The sequence below is a fragment of the Tamandua tetradactyla genome, chromosome 8 (genome assembly GCF_023851605.1).
Source record: "Tamandua tetradactyla isolate mTamTet1 chromosome 8, mTamTet1.pri, whole genome shotgun sequence".
Lineage (NCBI taxonomy): Eukaryota > Metazoa > Chordata > Mammalia > Pilosa > Myrmecophagidae > Tamandua > Tamandua tetradactyla.
Window position 1 is genome coordinate 69,932,659 of NC_135334.1, and position 26,817 is coordinate 69,959,475.

The 26,817-nt window shown below is 45.2% G+C and overlaps 1 protein-coding gene and 1 long non-coding RNA gene across 3 annotated transcripts in view; one reads left to right on the plus strand and one right to left on the minus strand.

Moving 5' to 3' along the window:
- MAP6 (microtubule associated protein 6) overlaps positions 1-26,817 on the plus strand; it is a 103,959-nt gene that overhangs the window by 75,331 nt on the left and 1,811 nt on the right. Inside the window, exons 2-3 of the mRNA XM_077113544.1 lie at positions 8,548-8,761; positions 10,755-10,951. Of these exons, the coding sequence (XP_076969659.1) occupies positions 8,548-8,761; positions 10,755-10,951 (411 nt within the window). The remainder of the gene's footprint in view (positions 1-8,547; positions 8,762-10,754; positions 10,952-26,817) is intronic.
- On the minus strand, positions 8,156-26,425 carry LOC143644489 (uncharacterized). 2 transcript variants are annotated; one of them, XR_013156734.1, is made up of 5 exons: positions 26,260-26,425; positions 19,059-19,222; positions 18,809-18,912; positions 16,413-16,449; positions 8,156-8,940 (listed from the first exon to the last, which is right to left on the minus strand). It is a non-coding gene; the product is annotated as an uncharacterized LOC143644489 (long non-coding RNA). The 2 variants fall into 2 exon arrangements; XR_013156733.1 differs by lacking the exon at positions 19,059-19,222.

Consider the following 26,817-nt stretch of genomic DNA (forward strand, 5'->3'; position numbering starts at 1 on the left):
TCCAAGGCCAAACCCTCTTCCGTGCTTCTGATGCCTCCCTCCTCCCTCCTCTGGGACCTGGCTCATCAATCACTCTGCTCTTGCCTGTCCTTGGCCCCTACATAATTGCTCTCTCAGTATCTCCTCTTGAATCCCCACAAGAAAATGTGCATAAAATGCCACGAGGTCTTAAAAAGCTAATATCTGTTTATGGTGGATCCTCAGTGTTGGAGATTCGGTTAATCAGACATTTATTAAATGCTACTTTGTTCAAATCTAATGTGAAATACGCTCAGAAATAAGCCTGTTAAGGGAAGCTACTGGCCAGGTTTTGCCAGTTTTGGCACCAGAATTTTGTTTGTTTGTATACTGTATGGTAGGGTCTCATTTCGTTATTTTTCCATGTGAGTATCTCTCATTACAGAATCATTGGTTGAATTTTTGTTTGTTTTTGTTTTTCTTGTTTGTTTTTTGGGAGGGAATTGCATGGACCGGCAGTTGAACCCAGCTCTCCTGCATGGCAGGCAAGAATTCTACCACTGAACTACCCGTGCAACCCCTGGCTCCAGAATTTTTACTGCAATGGTCAGATCGTGTCTTCCTAGTTCAGAAATAAAACAGTTGGACAGATATTTAATTGTCTGTTAATTGTTTGTATTTCCCCACCTGACTACAGGTCAGTGGAGGCAGGAGCTGTGTCTACCTGTTCACCACAGCATTTCTAGCTCTCTGTGTAGAACCTAGAAAATATTTAATAATTTTTCTTCAGAGTCTATAATGAAAAACAAAAGTATCTGTTACACAGTTATACACCAGAGACTTTGTAATGCTGATATGAATGCCAAGGTCCTCGTCATCTAAAGAACATTCTCATTTTATCCCCATATCAATCCTGAGAAGTAGGTCTCATGCGGATGCCTCCCTCATGAGCCCTCTGAAGTTCAGAGCAGACAAGGGACTGCTGAGGGTAAGGGCTGGGGTAGAGTTCAGGCTTATCTCGTTCCAGAGCCAGTGCCCTTTCCACTGAAGCCCCGGACCTGCTCCTGCGCGGGCTCTGTGCCTCTTCTCCCTTGTTCACCTCTGCCCAAGCTTCCCTGCACCCTGCCTGTGCTTGTGCTCAGAGGGATCATTTTCTCCTATAAGGGTCTGCATGTCTTTGTTTCTGCTTATGACCTGGTCTCAGGTTAGGTGCACCTTTATCAGCTTTGCAGCATGGGAGTCTTTGAAACCTTCTAATGAAGGCTATTAAAGACCTCTCTTATTTACTGGATGCAGCAACTCTGCTGTGAGCTGGAACTTTCTGTACTCTGCTCAAACCTGGCTTTGCCGTGCTGAGATGAATCAAGAGTGTTTTGAAGTGAAGAATGATTTTTTGGTTGCTATCTGTTTTAGTATCTATTGCTGTATAATAAAGTATCCCCTGAGATTTGGCAGTTGAAAATAAAAATAATTTATTCTCTCATAGAGGGTCAGGAATCCAGGAATGGCTTATCTGGGTTGTTCTAGCTCAGGGGACTCATGAGGTCATCTGAAAGCTTGACTGGGGCTGCGGGTCCACTTCTCAGATGCCTCCTCACACGGCTGTTAGCAGGAGGCTTCAGTTTTCTCCACCTGGGCCTCTCCAGTTTTTTGCCACCTGGGCTTCTCCACCTGGGCTGCTTGAGTGTCTTCTTGACAGGGCAGCTGGCTACCCCCAGAGCAAGTGGTTCAAGAGAGAGAGCAGGGAGGAGCCTGCACTGCCTTTAACAGCCCGTAAGTTACACCCCATCGCTTCCACCATATTCTATTAGAAGCTAGTCAGTAAGTCTAACCAACATCTATAACAGGAGAAGTAAGCACCACCTTTTGAAGGGGAGAGTATCAAAGAATTTGTGGACATATTGTAGGAAGTGATGAGTACTATGAGATGCCTATGTAACTGTTTTATCCTCTCTCTTTGGCTGAGGCAGCCCAGTGGATTCCTGTTTAGCTTTTTACGTGGGTGAGGTGGGGCCTGCATTCTGCATCCCTGTTGGTATGTAGGCACAGTGAGGGTTACCCAGCTGCAAAAGGACAGTCCTTACTCTCAATGATTGCATAGTCTGGGGGAGCCCTGCTATAAGCTAGAGCTGGGTGAGTGCGACAAAGAGATGATGGCCAGAGGAGGACAAGCCTGAAACAGCTCTAGGACTGGGAAAGTGCCCTAGAGGAGGACACACTTGAATGTGGTGTACTATTTCAATGGCTGGAGGTGTGGGGGACAAAGCGTGCCACATGAGTGAACACCCAGTGGTGGGAAAGTGTGGTATGTGTTTGGGGAAGGGCAGCATGAATGGTCTCATCTGCAAACTGAGTGACAGTACCTATCACAAAGGGTCACTGGAGGATTGAGCAAGATAATGTATCTAAAGAGCTTTTCCAAGTGCCTGACACACAGAAATGCTTGCTAAATACTTTCTTTTTTTTTTTGCATGGGCAGGCACCGGCATGGCAGGTGAGAACTCTGCCTGCCGAGCCACCATGGCCTGCCCAGCTAAACACTTTCTAATGAAGATAAAGAAATAAGGCTGGAAAGACTGTGACTTGGGGCCACATCATATGAGGAATCATAACTTGTGGGAACTAGAAGGTACCTTATTTTTGGCTTCATCAAGTAGAAAATGGGTCGGTTGGAGGGTCTGAGGAGGGGAGCAGTATATTCGTGGCCAAATTGGAGGAAGATTTATCCTGCACCATGTGCCAAATCAATCAGAAGTGAGGCGTTGAGGGCCAGGATCCTGATGCCTTGGTCTGGGGAGCAGTAGTAAGGGACTACTACTGAGGGAAGAGGGACTAGACAGGAGGAGATGAAGATAGAGTATTCTTTGAGTCTTTTGAAAATTTTGCCCTGATCAGCAAGACCCAAAATTCCTGCTTTAGCAGCTGCTCTGAGCATGACTGTGTAGCTGTTCAGAGGTCCTGAGGGACCAGCCCAGGAAGACCCTGCCCATCCAGTCTCCATAAAATGTCTTAGATTGGGCCTGATTCTGCCATTCCCTGGTTGGGGCTTTGGGGTTTCTCTTCACAGATTTTCCAAGCACAGATGAGCCACCAGAACAGTCACTTAAACTCAGATCTAAATATATGGGTTGATCTTTAGATTGATCTTTATTTGTGCAGTTTGCCCACCCGCTGTGGACATCATAGTCCTCAGCTCCCTTCTGCCCCTGCAAGGATTATGCCAAAGATAAATCATGCATCAAACCTCAAATAAGGTGGTCTACCCATGGATCTACTGTGGAGGGGACAGGGGGCTCTGGGCCATGCAGCTGGAGATCATCCTGTCCTGTGACTTTCCCACATGATAGCATAGGAGAAGCTGTGGCTGCGCAACATGTCTGGGATGCAAGGGCAGCAGGCTGTGGCTGTGGGTTCCTCCCAGCACCAGGACTGCAGAGCCTTACTATGCTGCACCCCCAGACTGGCAGAAAGAAGTACTCTCTTGTGGTGATCACTCCCTAGAGCCACAGCTGCTGGGCACTGGAAGGCCCCCAAGGCAAATTTGAGTTCCACACCCTCCTTCAAGTGGAGGTGGTGGAAAGAGCAAGGGCTTTGGAGTCAGACAGACTCATCTTATACTTACTGGCTTGGCAAATCTCTTCATTTCTCCAAGCTTCGTGTTCCTCATGTATAACATGGGGCTAAAAGCAGCAACCTCACAGGGATGTTAAAAGGGTAAATAAAGTCAGATTCATAAAGGGCTTAGCCTTCTAGTTAGTGCTCAGCAAGAGCTAGGTCAGCTTTCTTTTCCTTACCTGTCCCCTGATTTTCAGGGGTTCCATCCTGCCCCCAGGTCCTTGCCCACCTTGGGTAGCTTAATACAGTAGGATCACAGGGCTGCCTCCTGTCAACTGAGGGAGGTAGAATTTTATAAAAAATTGAAGGAATTTAAATTTCTGCTTTAGTGAGGAAAACTTCCCCTAAAAAGGAGTCATAGACAAGGGTACATGGGTTTAGGGAGTGATTTTTAGCAATAACATAAGCCCCAGGTTTGGGTAGCCTTCACAAATATCTGAACTACAATAGAACATTTGATTTGCTTTAATTCTCTGAATGTTTACTGAGTGTATTGCTATGTGCTGTGCGGTGTACTAGAAAACACAGATAAACAGAACTCAGCCAGTGTTGAAGAGGGACTCCATCCAGGCTAGGAAACAAGCTTGTGAGCCTATAATTAGTTCACTAAAATAGAAGGGTGTTCTTGCATTTTCATATCTTGAAGACGATATACCTGGCCCATGTCAGGAAAGTCAGGAACAGCTGAGGAAGAGGTGACATCAGCAGACCAGAACTGAAATCCATTAAATGCCCACCAAATGCCGAGCCTTGAGCCAGGTCCTGTGAAGGATTTAAGAAAGACATTTAAAAGGATTTAAGAGTGGTGGCCTGGGTGTGGGAATAGCCCTGATAGGCCAGGCAGGGGCCGGATCCCAGCTGAGCTCTGCTCCAAACCCACCCTCTGACATAGGATGTTACTTTATCCCTTTGCAACCATGCGAATGATTGGACCAGAAAGCAGGGTTTGATCATGAATTTTCTAGAGGTATCTTATCCTTCAAGAGAGACAAAATGGACTTGTGAATGAAGTAAAGAACAACATGAAACTGCGTAGGTTAACCACAAAGTTGAACAGTAAAGTAAATAGCCAAGGAGCCGAGAGATGGGAAACTTTGGGCTAAGTAATAGAGAATGGGTTCCTGGAAAAGGAAAGCCCCAAGTTGGGCCTTTATAAGTCAACTTATAAAAGATGAATGGTAGCTTTTTTTTTTTTTTTTTTTTCTGCATGGGCAGGCACCAGGAATTGATTGAGCCTGGGTCTCTGGCATGGCAGGCGAGAACTCTGCCTGCTGAGCCACTGTGGCCCACCTGCTAATTTATTTTTATAACAACTGATTAATTATTGCATATGACTGGGGGAGGTTTTATGGAGAAATCAAAGAAAATTCTCAGAAATGGAATTTAGGTTTAAACCTAACAGTCTTCCATAATTACAGTAAACTAATTAACAAGATGTCATATGAAGATGATGTACTAAAGTTGTTCAAGCTTGAGGTTACCAAACTTTTCCCACAATGACATACCCTATGGATAATGCTCACAAATGAGATCCTCACCAGCCCACAGGGGTCACTGCAGAGATACGGAAGGCCACAGAGGCTGCCAGGGAGAGATGACCCAGAAACAGTACTTAGGAACAGTGCATGTCCATCCCAGTCCTAATTCTGAAAGTAGGCGGGGTAGGAGCAGAGAATCCGGGTTTCTGCCATCATATATCTGGTAGTCAGCTGGTTACTGGTTGAGCTCCCAGGAGATAGTAGCCCATCTAGCAGGCAGGGCCTTGGCCGTGAGGGGTAGGAAGGAAGAACAGAGGACCTAGAGCCTCAGGCAGGTGATGGTGGCTAGATCCCCAAATGTTACCTGGGTCAGCCCTCGGCCTGTGTACAGAGCTGAAATGGTTGAACCCAAGGAAGAAAGAAAGGAGGAAGAGAGGAGAGGAAAAGATAAAAAATCAGCCTTGATACTGGGATGGGTGTGGTACCATTAACAGATGCAAGAGGGTCTCAATACTCTTCCCAAATCCCCTTCTCCTCCCATTTTCCCCATCTCCATGGTTGGCACTATCATCCGCAGGCCAAAATTCTGGAGTCTCCCCAAATTCCTCCCTGACCCTCACCTCCCGCAGCTCATCTGTTTTCAAGTCTTGCCATTCTCTCCATTCCTTTTGACTCAGTGCCCCATTCTCCATCCCCACTGCCACTATCCTGGCTCAAGCCTCTGTTTTCTTCCCTGACTCACTGAACAGTCTCCTACCTAGCCTGTCACCTCCTTTCTCCCCTTCTGTCCATCATTCACATCGCTGCCAAAGTTCTCTTCTCCAAATCTAATCTAGCCATGCTCATCCTTGGCTTGAAATCCTTTAGCAGCTCCTTTTACAATCCAGATCAAGCCCTTGGTTGGCAAGACCCTTGTGATCCATCTCTTGTACCCTTCCCACCCCAGCTACCTTTAGGTGCCCACAGGAGCCAAGTCTCATGAGCCTCTGTTCACTCTGCCTGGAACCTGCCCTCTCCTTCTAAAAAACTCCCTGTACACTTCTCTGACTTCACTTCAGAAGCCTCTCCCTGACTCCCAAGCTTGTATAGGAGCTACTTCCCTACATTTCACCCCTCCATCTTGGCTCACACTCTTGTCCAGGAGTAACCTCAGCTAAAATTCCTCTGCTTCCAGCATCTTGATCTCAGGGGCTTGATCTTACTCAGTTTTGGCCCCATATAGTTCAGCATCCTGCCAGGTAGATCGTAAGCAAGGGAGATAAGAATTGGTTCTAGAAACATTGAGTCTGAACTGTTGGTGAGACTTCTTAGTGGAGGTGCAAGCCGCACTGGGAAGGTGAGTTTGGGGGAAGGGTCTCTTAAGAAACTGTGGTCTCTTTTCTCACATATGAGTCAGTTCTCCTGAAAGAACCCAGAAATCAGGAGAAATGACCTCCAAGTGGCTCAGTGTTACCAAACCAGCTTCATCAACTGAGAAAGGCTGAGCTAGAAGGAATAAGTTGTCTAGTCTGATTCTTTTGTTTTACAAATGGGGAAACTGAGGACAGGGGCAGGTCTGCTCAATAGCTAATTAGAGGCAATGCCAGAACTAGAACCCATGTGTCTCCATCACAATCTAAGCTCTTTCCACCATCCCCTGTGGCCTGTTAATAGCACTTATCTCTGAGTCCTCTCCACTAAGGAGGGAGTTATTGATTAGATTGAAGGAGGGCATTGGAAGAACCTAACTCCACAAGTAGTCATATACTCTCCCCCTTCTGAAACATAGCCTCTCAAGCCTCAACTCTCATATAGGAATATGGCCCCAAATGAGGATTGACCTTATAAAGACCTCAGGAGCCACAGAACTTATACACTGGATCTCATGCACTTAAGCAGGAGGGATCCGTGTGGCCTCCATCAGAACCTGCCCTTGATTTACCCTGCTTTGAACATTGTCGGGCATCTACTCTCCTGCCCGATAACTGATCAGAAACAGTTGATAGAAGCCATAAGAAGGATTGTTGTGGACCATAAAAGTGACCCTCTGGCTCAAAAACAGCATCAGACTAGTCGTTTTTTGTGTAAGGACCAATAATAGCCAGTCACACCAAAGGACATGAAGACTCCTCTACATGTATATATATATATCCTAAAACAGGTGTTTTTGTTTACAAAAGCAGCTGGGATGCAATATACCAGAAACAGAATGGCTTTTTAAAAAGGGGAATTTATTAAGTTACAAGTTTACAGTTCTAAGCCTCTGGAAATGTCCAAACTAAGGCATCCAGGGAAAGATACCTTAATTCAAGGAAGATCGATGCATCTGCAACACCTCTGTCAGCTGGGAAGGAACTCTGGTCCCTTGCTGGTCCCTTGCTCCTGGGCTCCATTGCTTTCAGCCTCTGTTCCTGTGGGGGTTCCTCACTTTGCTCCTCCTGGGCCATCTTTCATTTCTTGGCTTCTCTCGGCTCTGTCCAGGTTCTGGCTTGCTTAACCTCTTACAGTGACATCTGGGGCTCTAAGCATCTCCAGACATCTGTGTCTCTGTTCTCCAAATGCATCTGTGTCAGCTCTGCTCTGAAGTTTCTGTCAGTTCTTGCTCAGTCAGTTCTGAGGTTTCTGTCATTTCTGGCGGCTCTGTTGGTTCTGAACTTTTACCAAAATGGTTCCCTCTTAAAGGGATCCAGTAAGCAACCTCACCTTGAATGGGTGGAGATACATCTCCATGGAAACCAACTAATCAAAAGTTACCACTCACAATTGGGTGGGCCACTTCTCCATGGAAACAATCAAAAAGATCCCACCCAGCAATATTGAATGAGGATTAAAGGACATGGCTTTTCTGGGGTATGTTATAGCTTCAAACCAGCACAACAGGTCCTAGTTGTGATATTTAAATTATGTTCAGTACATTTTGCTTATTTAAGATCTGTAAGCATTTAGATATTTCATAAAGATTTCTATCTAAAGTGATTAAGATCATTAAAGTTCTGGAACTATAAGAAGCAAGCCCTGGGCTTTTCAAAAGGAGAAAATAATCTCGAGGATTCTGGATAATGGAATGAAAAAAGGGTGAAGGGAACTGGCACTTGTTAATTGGCTACAGTATACCATCCAGCATGCTTAATACATTGTCTCATTTAGTTTCCACAACCCTTTAACCTTGCGTATAGCAGGGATTCAATAGTATTTGTCTAACTCATGGACAACTTACTGGGTCGGGTTTTATCAGCCTCATTTTACAAATTGGAAAAATGATTAGGATTACCTGTCCATAGCTGCAGCATAGAGCTGGGAGCCTGAGTTCTTTCTCCAAGGTACTACCAATACTGTCACAAGCTCACATTAACTGCAAGAAGGAAAACTTGAACATATACATGATGACAGAGTGACACTAACTCTTCAGCCATGGATCAGTCAGTGCCACAAGCACTCACTGAGATCTTTCTGTGTTTGTGACCCTACTTCCAGACATATGATGTATCATTTTACGTATGCTTTCTTTGATTCACAGAAATGAATTCAGAGCATGGACAGACATCAAGCCTGTGAAACCCATAAAAGCCAAGCCCCAGTACAAGCCTCCGGATGATAAGATGGCTCATGAGACCAGCTACAGTGCCGAGTTCAAAGGAGAGGCCAATAAGCCCACATCTGCTGATAATAAAGCCACTGATCGCAGACGAATACGCAGCCTCTACAGCGAACCTTTCAAGGAACCTCCAAAGGTGAGGCAGAGCTTCACCCCCAAAGGGAGCCCATCACACAACCTGAAAGGGAAGATTTAACTGTAGGTAGAGGATAGGGTGCGTGGTCACTGCCAATTCTGGTCCAGCCTCCAAGGACTCCTTCAAAACTCCTCCTTTCTTCTGTAGCACCCAGACAGATGGGTATCTTCAAGATGAAACTTTGTTAAATTCAAAGGGAATAAAAAGAAACATCACTTAGAATATGAACAGCTGAATCCCAGAAAAAAAAAGTGGCAGAAAAACTCACCTGAACCCTAAATTCCCTTATCTTATAATAACTGTATTTTTGCCCCTGAGGGGCCTGGCTCAGTATTGCAGGCACCCTTGCCTGGTTCCCTCCTGGCCCACCCCTGCTTAATCTTCATCCATCCTGAATCTGTCACAACACACCTGTCCCATCAGCTGCCAGATGTGTTCCAAATATACAATATTTTTTGTTAGTTGTTACTATAATAAACAGTGTGGGAATTATTTACATTTCTAAGTAAATTAAAACAGATGCAGGGATTTTCCTATAATAACACTACTCTGCGTTATTTGCATCCCAGGATGCTTTCATGAGAGGGAGTGAAATGTTGGAGATACAGCTAGTGAAGTAGGAATCATAAATGCAAGCCACCTTCCTAGCTTATTCCATGATGTCAGGTCACGTGGAATTGTGTAAATATCAGTTCTCCTGTGTATAAAAGCAGAAAAATTTCTGAGAACTACTGCTGTAGACCTTCAGTAGGTTTTTTCCTGCTTTTGCCCTACAGCCTTGCACTCAAGTGGAGTTTCTTATTTAGTCCAGGACCAGTTTACAATTTGCCTAGGACTCTTCCAATCCTAACATTGAAAGTCACATGTCCCAGGAAAACCCTAAGTCCCAGACAAACCAAATGATGGTTACCTCATTTACAGATCAAGGGTGTCTCACAACTACTGGACCTCAGTGAACAAGTGCCCCAGTCTGTCAGGCTCAAACGTCACTGCCCACCGTCCACAGATGCGTGGGCCTCAGGACTTGGGGTTTGCCTTGGACCAAAAAGGATTCAAGGGGAGGAAGGAGGAAGTTGGGGGGAAGTAGATCTAGAGATGGATGGGAGTAGGAAGCAGCAGGGCAGACATTTCTAGTACTCCATGGTTCCCTGAAAAGGAGAAGGCAAGGCTAACTCCTAAGAATGAAGGGGACAGAGCTAGAGGAGGGAGACTGGGGAGAGTGGAGCAGACTTAGAAGGGCTCTTCTGGGGGAAAATGGTTGAGGGGGCAGCCAGAGGTGAGAGGAGGCTGGAGTGTCCTAAAGGCCTAGCTGAGACTGGAGACCCCCTGGCCCAGAGCATTTCAGGGACGACATGTCTCCATATGTGTTCACCATCCTGAGACAGCTTATACTGCAGTAATAAACCACCCTAGAATCTCTGCATCTCACATCAACAAAGGTTTGTTTCTTATTCATATGTGTCCATTTCCTGTCGGCTGCAGCTCTGCCCCACCTGGCGTCTTCTGGGACTCAGGGAGATGGAGCCGCCTTTCTCTGTGGCGGAAGGAAAATAAGAGCACTGGGAAGCACATGCTGCCTCTTGAGTCTTCTGCCTGGAGGTGACTCCCATCACCTCTGCTCACATTTCATTGACCAAAGCAAATCACCTGCCTGTGTCTGAGCTGAGCAGAGTGATGAGGTTTAATCTTCCCACAAGGAGGGGCAGCAAATGTTGGAAAATTGTAAATGGTCCACCACCTTGGGGTGGCCCAGGGTTGAGGGCTGCGAGGCCAGGGAGCCAAGGTGGCCAGTGAAAGTGTTGCCAAAATGATTGTTCAGATGGGAGAAAACAAATTACCTAACACCAAGGAAACTACCTTGTACACTGTGCCCCACCCGTGTCAAATTTACCATTACCATTAGCCTCTACTTAACAATGTCTTCTCTCTAAATTCTCTCTCCTGCTCCCTCCCCTTTTGTGTTTCTATATTTGTGGTCTGTCTCTCCGTGCAGGTGGAGAAACCTAGTGTTCAGAGTTCCAAACCAAAAAAGACTTCAGCAAGCCATAAGCCCCCGAGGAAGGCCAAAGACAAACAGGTGGTGTCGGGCCGAGGCGCCAAGAAAAAGGGCGCAGAGGGCCCCAGTACCGTCAAGCCCGACGACAAGGAGCAAAGTAAAGAGATGAACAATAAACTGGCTGAGGCTAAAGAGTAAATTTCACTGCACTTTCCTTTTCTTCTTCTTTCTCTCTCTCTTTTTTTAAACCAACAAACAAAAAAAGGCCACAAAATTAATTAGAGGCTTCTCATCTGCCTTGGTCCTGAGTGTTCCAGGAGCTCTTTGGTTTGGTTCCTTTTAATGGAGGAATCTGTTTGAAAACCTTTGTGGCATGCCTTCTCTCCAAATCTGAACCACAGGGCCTGTGCGGGGTCTGTGAGTCCAGGCCTCTGGACCCCCGGAACACCTGGAAGCGCTGCTCAGGAGCTGCGCGTGCCCATGTGGGTGGAAACTGCATGCCAAGGAGGAGGGCAGGCAGGTCTCAGCGCAGAGGCCTTTCCAAGATGGCTGCAGGGGACACCTCCTGGTAGTGCTTGGAAATGTCTGTAGGGTGCACTTCTCCTATTCTTCCCCCAGCTCTGTTTCAGGGATCAATTTTAAACTTTAGGTTAAATGTGTTCTTCCAAATTCAGAGAATTACTGTGTACTAAAGAAGCTCAACTTGGGCTTCAGCAATTGGTGAATTTTATGGCCATAGTGTTAAAATTTTTTAAATTAAAAAAAACTTGACCTTGATATCAAGTTTTGATAGTGATGGAGTGAATTCTGTCTTAAGTGATTTTTTTCATAGAATATTCTGTTAGAAATGTGTGAGTGTGGAGTTTTCTGTCAGTGGGCTTTAAATTGAATATCAAGTAATAGATATGCCACTGGTGATTAAGACTAGGCAAGGGGTGGTAAAAAGGTTATGGGTTTTAGGTACACTCTAGACATCATAAGAAGGTCACAAAAAAGAAGAGGTTGTTTTCCTCCATTACCCTCAGTAGAATACCTGTCCGGTGCTGTCCGTTTTGCAGTGCAAATGGTTAAAAGTGACTGAGCAATGAAGTTCAAGGTATAGGGATAGTGAATTTATAATGTAACTTTCTTGCTTCTGAGAAACACAAGGTGGAAAGTAGATATAGTGACAAGTGTGGCGATTGTACTCTTCCTTTTTGAACTCTTCTTGCTCTTTTCCTCAGAGAGGACAAAGGATGCCTGTGTTTCAGGTTGTGGGAAAATTTCTGTGGCTTAGCTAAAGACTAGGAGAGTTTTCTCCTAAGTGATTAGCAAGCATTTTTGACCTCGTTCATGAATAAATGCAGCTCTCAACGTATTATGTGTCATGTGTCTGTGTGGCCAAAGCCCCCAGTGGTGGCAAGTGCCGCTTTAGCCATGCTAGGGTTGTGTTGTAGGAATTAGGGAGTTGTTGTGAAAGACCCTCAGTGCTCACGAGGGACCCTAAATATCTAGCAGACAAATTGTGTAGGCAAATGTCAAGCATTGTGACGTGTGTACTGCTCAGAACGTTTTATTTCCTATGTCCTTGAAGTCATTACTGTTTCCAGAGTTCTGAAATTGCTGAACTGTTGTAAGACAGCAAGCCTCTGCTCAGGCTTACTTCTCTTTTGTAGTGAAAGTGGTGAAGAGTGAAGGTCTCACAGTTCCTTACCTCAAAGTCCTTTAGGGCCTTCCTATTTGGAGGAAGCTGAAATTCCACAAACTATTATTCTGACCATTCAGCCTGTAAAGCCTCCATTCACACCAATTTGTTTATCATATTGGAGCTAAGAAGTCTTTTGCAAATTAATTTAGCTATATCAAAGTTCCTAAGAGAACAGGAACACTAGGAATGGAGTGCTCTGTCGGTCCTGCTGTGATCTTCCTTTCTATTTCAGGATATGGAACTTTGAAGAGGGAGAGGAATTAAAGAAGGTAGAAAATGTTAGTAATTGTCAATGTTTAGGAGTCACAAATTTTGAACACTGATTTAGATCTCAGTACTGATTCCAGCTGTTTGCTAGCTAACCTTAACACTGATTAGAGAGAGAGAGATCTCCATCAACATGGTTTTAACGTTTTCCAGATAATTTGTGAATTTATGTCCATTCTTCCAAGACTTGGCATTAGTCAGACATGTTGATGTCAGTCACGATTTGGATTTCTCCATAGCATAATTAGGTATTTTTTGGCAGCTGAAAGCTCAAATAAATCTAAGTTTATAGTACACAGGGGAATATCCCTTCAGCAGACGTTCATTGAATGCTTGTGCAAGGTGCTGTGCTAGGCCTGGTAGGTAATACAAGTCAGTCTGTCTCCACAGCAACACAACCAGAGGGATGCAGATGGCTTGATCCCTATGACTGATCCAAATTGGTGTTGCCCAAATTGTAGAGTTTGTTACAAAGACCCCACAAGGCTTCTCCACCCACCTCGCAGGTGGACTAAGTTTTAGCCCTAGGACTAAGTTCCCTTCTTCCCTGCCCCACCTGAGGCTTTACACGACCTGAACAATGTCTTTTTCAACCCTCCAGTATCCCAATCTTTTTAATACAAACCCACACCCAAGAAAACCCTGTAGTTCACTTTGACTCTTGAATGTGTCACTTCACTGGCAAGAAACTTCCCTTTGATTTCTACTGTTTACAAATAAACACTGATTGAAACTGACTTTCGTTTCAAAAACAGTGTTTTGGTTTTGCCTTTCTGAAGATGACCAAGCTTCCTAGGCCTTTTATGCCCCAATTTTTATATATTTCCCTTTGGTTTCCCTGTGCTCCCCTGGCAAGAGAGCAAGGACTGAAGCTTTTCCATTGTCTGCTTCGCCTGCCTGCGAAAATAATCCGTATAACCATGGCTGGCTCCCTCACAGCTTTCTGTTATCCGTCCCATGCTCCCATTCAGTCCACATGCCTTTGCCTCTCTGAGGCAGACAGAAAGTGTCTAATTACAATTTTGTGGCCTGGGTTTTGTTGCATACCACAGATTGTCTATGTAATGTGTAGAGCACACCTCTCTCGATGCTATCTCATTCCTGCTGTTAGTAAGAGAATGACAAAGATATTCATGTATAGCCAATTGATTGTGACGTGCTTGTGGTCTGTGCTTGCTCAGAAAACAAACAAACAAACAATTTTTCCAATTATAAATAAATGCTAAAGACGAACACCACTTTCTTGATCTTATTTCCTTGGTGAGGCCCAGCTGAGTAGGTGAAGGAGCCAACCTTTGCCATTTGAGCCACTCTCCACGAGATGAGCTGTGCCCTGCAGTTTTCCTGGGGTTCACCATAATGCAGCTTGACTCTTTTAGATTGCCTCTCAGATACTAATTGCAAGCAGTCAGAGCTAAGTGTTGAGAAAGGCGAAGATGGACCAGGAGACCCACTGACCAACAAGGTAGTGTAACGTTTTCACCCCATGTTGCTGGGTACAAGTGACCACCTGTGCCCAGCACCCCCTCGCCATGCTGGGAGGCCGGGCTCCGACCCTCTACCCCCTTCCTGTTGACCAGCGGCACTGTTGGTTCTGGCTTTTTCTCTTCCCAAGGGGTGGCAGAGCTGCCTTTACTTTCTTAATCTATGGCCATTGTGGATGTCCTACCCTCTGGGGGCTGGCTCTTTGTGTGGGTCCTGGGAGTGACAAACGTGTGTGCCTAACATGGGAGTGCCGATACAACTAAAAGAGACCCAAAATAAGGTAACAGCAGATCAGGTGGCTGGGAGCTCAGATGAGGGACAGGTGGTTTCTTTCTTCTAAGGGTGGGGAATCACAGAAGGTTTCATTGCGGAGGGGGCCTTCGAAAATGGCTGGGATCTGAAGAAGCAGGGCACGCAGAGGCAGCCTAGGGGCCGGTGAGCATGGGGGTCTAGGCAGGATCCTCAGAGCTTGGACCAAGTTTGCCTACTTTGATACTCTTCTGCTAAAGCAGAAGACGAAAGATTTTATACTGAACATGATCCCGCCATCATTTCTCCAGAACATGTTGATAGAATACCTTTTATGTGCCAGGCACTGGACCACACACTGGGGAAACCAGGATGGCTGAGACCCAGCCTCTGATCATAGGGGGACATGAAGGATGAGACTTACAGCTGGTTCTGTGGCTCAGGGAGGATTTTAGCATGTGGGTAGGGTTGACCTTGTGAACAGGGCTGGGGGTGGCAAAGGAGCCACATAAGCAAAGGTATGAAGTCTTCAAACACCAGGGTGGTTCACTGTGGGAGGATCAAGGCAAAGGCTGGACAGTGGCAGAGCTCAGTCATAGAAAGGCCTGGTGCCACATGAGCGGGCAGGTCCTATGGGCATCTCCATTCCATACACCCAAATTGCACCCCACTCCCTGGCATGCTTCCCACCGTCATGCTTCTCTCCCTCACCCACACATGGGGCAACCATTACAGGCCCTCTCTTGCTCTAGGCCAGAAGCTCTAGGGTTTGATTTTTATTCTGTTGCTGGTCCCAGATTCCTGGGCTTGGGATGGGGAGGTGGGGGCAGTGGTAGGAATAAAACAAGGATCACAAAAATGAAAAACCACTAGAAGTTTATTTTCCAGATGAAATGGCAATATTCCACCTGCCTGCCTGCTTTTCTATAAGGCAGGAAATAGAAAGACTGCTCAATAAATAAATACATAAAAGTACATTATTCAGCTCTCTTTTGATCATTTAAGGGAGAGAGCAAAACAGGGATTGAAATGGTGTAAAGAAAGAAAAGAGAAAAGCAGAGAAGTAAAAATAGAGGCACAGAGAGAAAAAGACACCAAGAAAATTACTCATATAAACACACTGAGAATGGCCTAACAGACTGACAATGAGATACACTCAATATCAGAAAGAGGGCAAGAATCAGGCAACAGAGGGGGCAGGACCTTAGGGAGGCCTTGTCAACTTTACATACGCTGCCCATGTAAACTGGGCTCATTGAAAGCCCCATTTTCCTGTGGTTTCCACTGAGCATCCTTGATGCTGGCCAAAGACCCAGGAGGCAAATAGACAACCCATCACTGATGTTGCTTCCATAAAACAGCAAACAAAATTAAAACTAGCCCTGTAGGTTTTTAAAAATATATATTTTTATTGTGATATCTTCACACACCATACCATCCATCCAAATTACAGCCTTCTACTTTTAAAACGTCATCGCTGCTAAATTAGTTATAAATGTATTTTAATTCTTCCTTAGAGTTTGTGTGTTCTTCACTAGGGTTTAAAAATAACCTGCCTCTCAGATTTGGGAAGTGTCAAGATCCATCTCACAAAGTCTGTGGACCCCCTTAGAGTGTTATTATGGTTTCAAGATCCTTTTAATGCTAAAATCTCATGAAGTATGCTAGATTTTCAGAACCACAGCTATAAAAAACTTATTTGACGATGTACCTTATGGACTGTCTACAGTTAGAGCAAGGCCCCACCCCTATCCCTATCTAAGGTCAGAAGGGACAGCCAAGATCACTGAGATAGCCCAGGTCTTCTGACCCCACAGCCTGGGCTATTTCTGCCCCTCACCTGAAGGAATCTGGGGCTGGCCTGAAATAAATCAGATTTCAACAAGTTGGACTCTTCACTAAAACTAATCCTATACCTACAATGCCATACTTTGGTTAGACCATCACAGACCCTCCAACGAGCTTACCTTAGTATCTTCTTTAAGTCTTGGGACCAGATATAAACTAGGGGGAAATGGGAATTGGATCAGATCGTCACATACAATTAACTCATACATTTTGGCTGAATTGACCAAACAGTTCAGCTAAATATAGTTTTTCTCTCTTGGATACTAAATTAACAGATTGGGTGACTGAAATGCATGGTTATTGAATAGAGTGGGCCAACACATTTTTCATTCATAAATATACTTTGTACTGGAAATGCCAAGATAAAACCGGCATCCATTACCTGGGGCATTAGTTTAGACACCACCATTTTGTGCATTTTATTTTAAACAGCAGAACTGAGCTTAAATTTTTGTCTCTTTACCTCATAGAAGTGACCCTCAATCACTTGTTAGTTTGACATTGTATCTAATGGTCTCCACTGAGACATCTTATCTGGGGCCAAGGGAGCTTCAGGTGCTGAGACAAAGTAACTGCCACCATTACTGGTTTCAGCTGCCAGGGAGAATTTTAGAACATGTGAATCTGACCATGTCACACCTGCTTAAAACCATCTGTGGGCTGCTCATGGCCTATGGAAGCTTGGCGTTCCCTCAGTGCACCATGCTGCTTCTCACCTCCATGCTTTTGCCCACGCCGTCCCACCTGCCCAGAATGCCCTTCTCCTGCTTCTCCTCCTGGCTAACTCCTACTCATCCTTCGAGACTCTGCTCAGGGGACAACGCCAGGAAGCCTTTCCCGCACCTCCAAAGCTGGGTAAGATGCTCCCTGTGTGTGTCTTCATCATGGAACTTATCACTTGTATTGTGTCATCTGCTCATATGTGTGTGTCCCCCCACTAGACTGTGATCCCCGGGGGCAAGGGCTGTGTCCTTCTGTTCGTCTTTATAGGCCTAGCTCTGGTCCATAGCTTGCCGCAGATAATGTCTCCTAAAGTGTTTGTTGAATGTATAAATGAGTGATTGGATGAATGATGATATTTGCCAGGTCCACCTAGTTTGTTCCCATAGATGCTGCCTCCACAAGGCTTTATTCTGCAGTTTTTGTTTTTGTTTGGGGGAAGGTGCACGGGCCCGGGATTGAACCGTGGTCTCCCACATGGTAGGTGAGTGTTCCACCACTGAGCCACCCATGCACCCCTATTCTGAAGTTTTGAGAGGTCATGGCAATAGCCGAGCACAGAGCAGTCACAGGCCGGTTATGTAATGACCAGCCTCTGTTCGGGTCAGCATACTGCTGTACTTTATGTAGCCACTTTTTCTAAGCAGTCCTAACTTCATAAAATCATGGACTTTTGGTTAGAGGGTAATTTTAGAAGTTGGCTAATCCCATACCCTGCCCAGTGTAGAACTCCTCACTCTAGGGTGGCAGAAATGTGTCACAGGAAGAAAGGCTCAGAATTACAACCAACAGGTTTAGTCCCAAATCCAGGCTCAACTATTTACTAGCTGTGCGACCTTGGCTGAGTCTCTTAATTTCATTGAGTCTCAAAGAGATAATAATACAAGTATCTGTCACTATCCAAATCTATTTGGTCCCCAAATTCAGGAAGTAAGAGTTTGGCCAACAAGGGATACACTGTTATCCAAATTTGTTTGGTTCCAGAGTTTGGGATAGCGAGGTGGTAAGAGTTCACAAAGCGAGGTGAACTTTTCCCGTTTCTGATTCACAGAATTGTGAGAGCCCAAGAAGGATGCATAAACTGTAGTTTTCATGAGTTGTTGTTATGGGCACCTTTGTCAGTAGTTCATTTCATGGTTCGTTTCACTGACCATCACCTTCTGGTTACTTACCACCCTTGGTCCTGAATAGTGTGGTAGCTGGAGCTACATGCGATGAATCTACGCCCTCTGCCACACTGCCTGAGATACAGCCCCTCTAGTGCTGGTCCTAGCCACCCACTTTCCCTCCCCCAGCTGCACCTGGGCCCTCCTCTCTGACAACCCTATAAATCACCTGGTGCAGCTTCCATTTCTGCAATTATCTGTTCATTTTAAGTGATCCCCTCTGGATACACGAAATCAATTTTGATTAATTGCTCAAGATCCCATCCTTTGCTTTAGATGTTGGGGAGTGGACAAAAATTGATTTCCAAGTTGCCAGGAGCACAGAGCTAGACAAGAACTGAGCCATTATTGTCAGGTTGCCTTAGTCCAGCACTTTACATTTTTAAAAGGGTCATTATCAGGATTATCAGATTCCTGGCAGCCCACTAAGGCAATCATCTGTGTCCTTGGCTTTGCCTTCTTGGTGTTAAAACAAGTAAGGATGCTTTTTAAAAATATTTATTACACAGCTGGAAATTTATTTAATAATTCTTAGCAGGCCAAATCTAGAAAAAGTATTTAACAACAGCAAACAAACAAAAGTCACAATACAGAAAATCAACTACTCCAACCATTTCCCTTGTACTTACCATGGAACCTGGAGGGAACCTGAGTGATGGAGAAAAATTTCTGCACGAGGAATCCGTTCAGGTCTCTTCTGTTCCATTTCTGTACAACACAGAATTGCCACAGTCTAGGGAAAGAGGACAAACATTTATTTGGCCTTTACATACTTGATCCCATTTAATTCTCACAATAGAGCCATAGAATCTAGGTACCATCCCCATTTTACAGATAAAGAAATAAAAACTTAGTGATTATGTAACAAAGACACAGAACCTGTAAGTGTGAGTCACGTGTGGGTGACACTGAAACCAATTCTTTGTCCAGGATTTGAAACAGTCTCTAGGATCCCAACTGTAAAGATGTGCATCCTCCCGAAACAGCCGTCTCTTTATTCTGTCCCTTGCTCTGAAATCTTCAATGACTCTAAATACTCTCATCTATGAAAAATGAGCCAAAGGAAGGTCACAGATCCTGAATTTGGTCAGGACAGTTCCCCACCCTTCAACCAGAATTAAGCCTTGTAGTGGCAGCATTTTTTTTTTTTTTTTAACATGGGCAGGCACCGGGAATGGAACCCAGGTCCTCTGGCATCGCAGGCAAGCATTCCTGCCTGCTGAGCCACCGTGGCCTGCCCTAGTGGCAGCATTTTTCCTAGCTGTGGTCCTAGTTGCTCTTCCTTGGCGATGACAGTCTCTTCTGAGTAGACTGTTTGTGTGACCCTGGGCTGGTTGACCGAGTTGGCAGCTGCACAGGTAGGGACTACAGGGATGGGTGTAGACAGGCATACGTCGGCCAGTATGCTGCTGCTTTCTGGGACTGTCTTCTTTGCCAGGGTCAGCTGAATGCCAGGAGGTAAACCTGTGGGTCCCCAGGTAATAGATACAGGAAGAAATGAGGCAAAGGGTGACTGGCCAGACTGGTTGGGGGCGGGGACACTGGCCCCTATAGGATAACTCTATCAGTTGGGAGCTCTGAGCTCTTGATCTGCAGAGGTCATTGGTTCCAGCCTCCTTCACCAGGCAGAAACAAGTCAAGGTCATTAAGCCAGACCCAGTTACCCAGTGCAGATGTCAGAAGATAAGTTTAGAACCTCTATAATGGAAATTATGCCCTTGAAGGATATCGTAGAGTGGAAAGAGCCCAAACTATAAGTCTTTCATCTTTGGTTAAGGTCCTGACTCATTATGTGACCTCAGGCAATTTGCTAAACTTTCCTAAGCTCCTGTGTCTGGTAAATGGGGTCTTAATGACAAGGTTGTTGTGAGAATAATATGCCACGTTGTCAAGACCTCTTGGAAAACCATAATGAGGTCCCATAGTTTAGGGGGACAAATAGGGTGCTAATGTAGCTCAAAATAGGGAAAGGTGTATGTCATGTAAAGGCGGTTGTTAGAATTTGATCTTATGCGGATTATAAAGCCTCATTCAGCAAAGCAGGCCTCCTACTATGTGCTGGCCCTTTGCTAGAGCTCTTTGGTTCCCCACTGTATTCAAGGGCGTGATAGAGAATAAACATCTATGAAATGTTTGTGGACAGAAGGAGGGAGTCAAGAGAGGGAAGGAGAGAGAGAAAGGAAAGGAGAGAGACAGGGAGGCAGGGAAAGAGGGAAGGAGGAAAGATAGATGAAGTAAATGTGTTTATGGGCCCCAGAGAGCCCCCATCTGGTGAGATGGCTACAATACAGTTGGCAATTGATCTGAGAGTAATGCTGCGGTTGTGGGAACACAGAAGAAAGATTTCTCCTTGGAGGCAGAGGATCAGAGATGGTTTCACTAATGGACATGGGCTATGGCAGGTGACAGGTACCTGAGAGAAAGTTTAAAGGAGCTGAGGACTGCGTTAATGGAGGGATAGACTCCGGTGGGGTAGTCCACCTTAGAGAGCACACCTGTAATATTGCCTTCAGTTCTGGGAGAGCCCCACTTTGCAAAGGATGCGAGCCAGCTGAAATGCATTGTGAGGAAAGTACTCAGGATGGTGAGGGCTCTGGAAAACCAAGTGTCTGAGCTGATGTGGGGAATGTCTTGAGCAGAGAAGCCAAGAATAGGGACACAATTGCTGCCCCTTTCAAATATCTGAAAGGCCATCCTAGGAAAGACAGTATGGTGTTACTGGAACAGCTGGGCTCAGAGCACAAACTGGGATTGGCACAGGGATGGGAGGGAAGTGGGACTGACTGAAATGCAGGTTTCTGCTCGGGGTCTAAACACTGGACTACCTAGGAGCAGGCTGCTTCACCCAGGCACATGCCAACTCCCTGGGACTGAGCACCCAGTAGCTGGTGACAATGGGCAGGAATATTGCGGCAGAGGTTCTGGAGATGTGATGGCCAGTCAGGCCTGTCCTCCTTGCATGTGGGTCTTTGATTTGGCCTTATGGAGTTATGCCTTCATGGAACAGAAGGGAGGGCTTCTCTAGCAAAGTAACATCTTTACCCTTCAGGGGTTTGAAGAGAGACAGGTTGATGAGGGTCTGTAGAGGCCAGGGCTGTTGCTGGTCACCACCACTTTAGCCTGATAGTGTTCAGGGTGTGTGTTCACAGGTCTGCCTCATGCTCCCCACGGGGAGCTCCTCAAGTCAGGAGCCAGGTCTCCTCCATTCCTGTGCCCCCAGCAGAGGGCATAACGCAGAGCAGGCGCTCAGGCGATCTTGTCCAACCGATGAATCAAAGAGGAAAAAAGTAAAGAGAATAAAGAGGAAAAAACCTCACAAAAGATATCCATAAATCCTACAAATATCAGCCAGGTACTCTCATGTGACAGTCTGCTGGATACTCACAAAACAAAGGTGAACAAAGCACAGCCCCACAGTGCCGTAGGAAAGGTAACTATTCACCGAACAACATAATAATTACTAAAAATAGAGGTTACCACGGAGCCCTGTGGGAAAGAGAGGCAGGAGCGAGAGACCTTGTTTTGAGAACGCCTTGTCTCCTACAGATTCAGAGATGGTTTCCTTGGCAGTTCTACTTGGGCAGCCACATTTCCCTCACAGTAATGAGAAGCTTTATCTGTGTCTGAGAGATGTGGGAACATGTACTGGGCCCATGGAGACATGCAAGAGGGAAACTAAGCCATTAAAAAGCCCTGTCCTTTGTCCCCCCCCTCCCCCCATCTATCTGGACACTGTTCAGCCCCTCCTGCCCATCTTTGCCTTGAATGAGTCTGTTTCATCCCTTCCCCACATCCACCGAGGAGTTGAGAGGCCTGTATTCTAGTCCTGCAGCAACTAGCTACTAGCTGTGTGGCTCTGGGAGTCCCTTGCCCACTCTGGGTGGGTTTGCCATCTGAACTAACATTTACTAAACATCACCTGTATTCTACGGGGCATGCCATGCAGATTCACATAAATGAATCAATCCTCCACGGAAGGCAGGCGCCATTATCCCCATTTACAGATAAGGAAATTGTGATGACATCCCATGGCTAGGAAGTAGTCGAGTTGGCAGTTGAACCTAGCTCTTCTGGCCTCGAGCCCTGTCAGTACATTTTCTCCACCAGCAGGCTGCCCTTTACATTAAATTACATAAAATAATATACATTAAAATTCCTAGCCCAGAGCCTGGCATATAGGTATTGCTCAATAAATATGAGTTCCTTCCTTAGGACTTTTCCAAACTGTAGAAGGCAAGGGATTCAAGAACAGGTTCCAGGGGTTCCCTGATTTCTGAACAGGATCCTACCTCCAGAGCACCGTCCCAGCTCTGGGACGCCTGGGGACAGTCTGGGGAAGGACTGTGGAATAGGAATTGTGTCGAAAGGCAGGAACCAGTGGTAGGGAATGAAGCCATTTCTCCAGATAATCAAGGGCAGGGCTTAATCATCAGGCTTCCAGACTGTGAAAGCGTGGCTCTAAGTCAGTATGTACCCAGTAGGCACTGCCTGTCTCCATGGAAACAGGAAGAAGGGTAGAAAATGAAGTGTATAAGACTTAAATGATATCTTGGGTAATCTTGAAATATTAAATTCTACAAATAAGACGGAGCCTTATTTGTCTCTCATTCATTCATTCACCAGCAAATATTTATTCAGAACCTTCCCTGTGTCAGGTACTGCTTTAGTAAAACTGACATAGTCCCTGACCTCTGAACATTTCAGTCTAGTGGGGAAAACATTAATCCAAAAGAATGCAAGTAATTAGCTATGATAAGAGTCAGGAAAAAAAAAAAAAAAGGAAGTGTCAAAACCTGTATCAGGGGAGCTGGCCTGGTCTTGGGGTTCAGGGAAGGCTTTCCTGGGGAAGTGCTCCAGTAAGCTGAGAGCTGGAGGATGAGTAAGCTTTAACCAGGTGACAAGGGAGCAAAAGAATGTTCCAGAAGGAGAAAAGAGCTTTTACAAGAGCCTTGAAATAGGAAAGAGCAGGGTATGCTGAAGAAACAAAATGAAATCCTGGCGTTGGGGGAGAGCTAGGGCTCACGGAGTTGGGGAAGGCAGTAGGAGCAGGCTGGTCAGCTAGGTGGGCCTTGTAACAGTTTGCTCTTTATTCTTAGGGCAAGGAGAGACCATCGATGCATTGTAACTAGGAAGGGGATATGATTGAGTTTGCATTATGGAAAGATCATTCTGACTGAATCGATTGGAAAGGAGCAAAACTAGATGGTGCAGGGGATACCTGCTAGGAGGCTGTTACAGTGGTCCAGAGAGGTCATGGCATGGCGCAGGGATGGGGGGAAGAAATGGAAAAATTCAAGAGATAAATGTTTAGGTGCTAGAACAGATGGAATTTGATGGATTGGGTGATAATTTTGGATGACTCTGGGTTTCTGGTTGGTACAATGGGATAGATGCTGAAACAGGCTGCAGCAACAATAATTCCACAAATCCTCCCATCGGCCTTCTTTGTCTCAGGTACTGTGCTAGAATTTAAGCTGCAGATGAGGAAGGTATTCCCTTCCTCGCTCACGGTGAATGGTGGAAAACTAACATATGATTGGGATATCTATGAGTGTGGAGAGAGAGAGACTATAAAACACTATGAGGAAGATACAGACAAAGCCCATTTGGAGAGAGACATACAGGAAGACTTGGTGAGGAGGTGGGATCCGAGCTAAGCTTTCCAGAAGGGCAGGGCTTCAACAGAGAAAAGTGAGTGTAAGATGGCAATCCTTGAAGCAGAAACAAAGACACAGCATTAAGTTAGGAGTATGTCAGATAGTGTGGATGGTCAGCAAGCAAAATAAAAAGGGGGAGGCCTCAAGGGCTGTTCACCACCTTCCCTGCCTGCTGCAAAGACTACTGTGAGGGTTCAGTGATATGAGGTAACCAGACTGTTGGCATTTTGTAAACCGTTACTGCAGTTATTATAGTAACGGACTGATTTATGTAGTGTACCCAAGCCCTCTACAGACATCATGATTTATGATTTCATGTCTCTGCCTAACAGTGTTCTCGGATCCTCTATTGTAGTTATATTCCCTGACATTCATATTATTATCGCCATTTTATAGGCAAGGAAATTGAGGTCTCTTGCAGTTGAGTAGCCCAAGAGCTCACAGGCAGAAAGCAGCACAGAAGCCAAAATAAACCCAGTCATTCTAGTTTCTCAGAGGCACACAGAACTGGGAGGGAGATAGGGCCTGTCTCATGTGCTGTTTTGAGAAAGGGTACAGCTGGTTCAGGGCACCCAATTCAGTTATACAGGTTGGGGCATGCCCAAGGACAGCTGCCCTGCAGGCTGAGTGGGGCTGAATTCAGCTAACCTCTGCTCCTCCAGCCACCTTGCAGCCAGAGGGCGCTCTGATGCTGCTGGGCCTTCTGCCCTCTACCAGGCGAGCGGGGTGGACACACAGATAGGGAATGGCAGGGAACTGCTGAACCAAGTGATCAGTTAAGTGTCAATGAGAATTTTCTGGTGCCTTTGAGTGCATTTTGTGCTTAAAAAACCTATGGAGACTACTCTGGTTTTAAAATGAATGTTTAACAATTCCCTTTTAAGGGGGATTTTATAATTTAAATTCATGATTTAATTTATATATATATATTATAAATTATATGTTACAAGTTATAAATATATAAATTACATTTAATATTATCCATTTTCTAAATTAATTTTCTAATTTAAATTATAAATAACTTAAAATAAGCTTAAAAATATGGTAGCCACTATATTTACTGTGTTGTCGTAAAAGTCCCAACATTGTTTACCGAATTTGTAAAACTGTCTAATATCTTTCCACAAACATCGTAAATCTAAATTAATTATTCCCATATACATTTTATACTGGAATCACAAAACTACCTGTTAGATATTCTATGACGCCAAATTATCTTAAACATTACAAATACTATCAGACTAAATTTACGCAGATTTTTTCTACACTTAACACCAAAATTCATCATTTTGCATCTTAATTCTAAACCTTCCTATGATTAAAGATACTCACCCACTGAGGAAACAAGTTTACCAACCAAAGTAATACAGGGTTCTATGCCCAAGCAAATTTGGTGTTGCCTTGCAGCTGGCTGAGAGTTTTCATCAAACAGAAATTTGGAGCGTGGCATGGGAGCCAAGGCTGCAAACATCTGAGGAAATGCACTTCGTAGCCCAGGCTGAGGAGCTGGCCCTCTTGATAATCTCCTTGCCACTGGGGGTCTCTGAGTCCACGTCCTGCCAGCGGGGTAGGTTCTGCAGCCCAAGTCCCCTGATACTATGTTACACTTCATCAGCTTCTTTTGACCCCTCTCTTAGCTTCATCCCACCCAGGTTGATTCACTACCTGATAGGATTCATCAAATCAATTTCCTTCTTGACTCTATTCTGAATTGTCTTTATTTTCCTCTCTGGCCAACCACCAACTATTACAGGCATTTCAGTGCCATACCGGGAGTCTGCATGCGTCTCCGGGAGGCCTCTCCTCACACTTCCTCTCCTCAAACACTAAGGTCATACTGATAGCAGCAAACCACGTGTGTCTGACCAAGATGCTGTGCTCTGCAGTACACTGAGCCAGGAAGCCCCTGACCCCTTTCCCTCCACTGTCATGTTCAGTGACTCAAGAGGGACTGGACAGGTAGGCTGTCTTTGCCACTGTGTACCCTGCTGAGAGATGGCAGTCCTCTAGTAGCTCAATATGATAAATATGGTAAAAAGCCTTCTAGAACTGGATGATAGAACAAAAATAGCCCAAATATGTGTAATTTTACTTTTAAGTGAAAAAGAAAAATAGTCATAATACTACTTAATAATACCAGGATACAAGGTGCCCTATGTACATGATAACTAATCATCATAAATTTTTCAGTAAATATCATTATACCCGATGAATTGACTACAAACTTGGGCCCAGAGAGATTAAACCATAACAAACTAAGTGTTACCATGTAGAGGTTTTACTGGGCCAGCTTTAGTACCTGGATAGACATATTCCTAAAAACCAAAAGGAACTGTTAAAATGCTGAAGTGGTTTTAAAGACCTTGTTAACCAAAGAGTGTAAAACAGAAAATAACAACAGCAGCCCCTTCTCGAGCACCTACCAGGCGCTGGAGTTGGAAAGAACCAGATTCTAGTCCAGGCAGGTTCGCTCACTTTCCACATCACTTGCCATCACTGCCATCACTTGAACTTCAGTTTCTTCATCTGGCAAGTAGGAATAATAAAATCCTAACTGCGTGTTTCACAGGGTTGCTATGCCGCTGAAATGAAAAATGCAAAGAAGTGATTTGGAAAGCAGAATGTGCTGTAGGTGTGCAAAGGTTTGTGATGCTGGCTGAACAATGCTACTCTTGAAGGGTGACTTTAAGCCTGGCCTGCATGGAAGCAGCCTGCATTCTAAATTAGAGAGCTCCAGGCTGGCTGGGTCTGAGTGTGGCATTGTATGTCTTTGGGTATCAGTGTGGGCAAGGAATGAGGCAGTTGTCCACAGTAAGGCAGATGGAGCAGCCCATGGAGATTCTGTTGAAGGCTGGCATCCTTGGCTGCAGGGAAATAAGCCCTGGAGTCTTGGAGTAAGCGAGGGCATGGCTTGAGGAGAATATTGAGAGGGTAGAAGGCAAAATAGGAAATGGGCATGGAATAAGGTAGTCAGGGCCTCT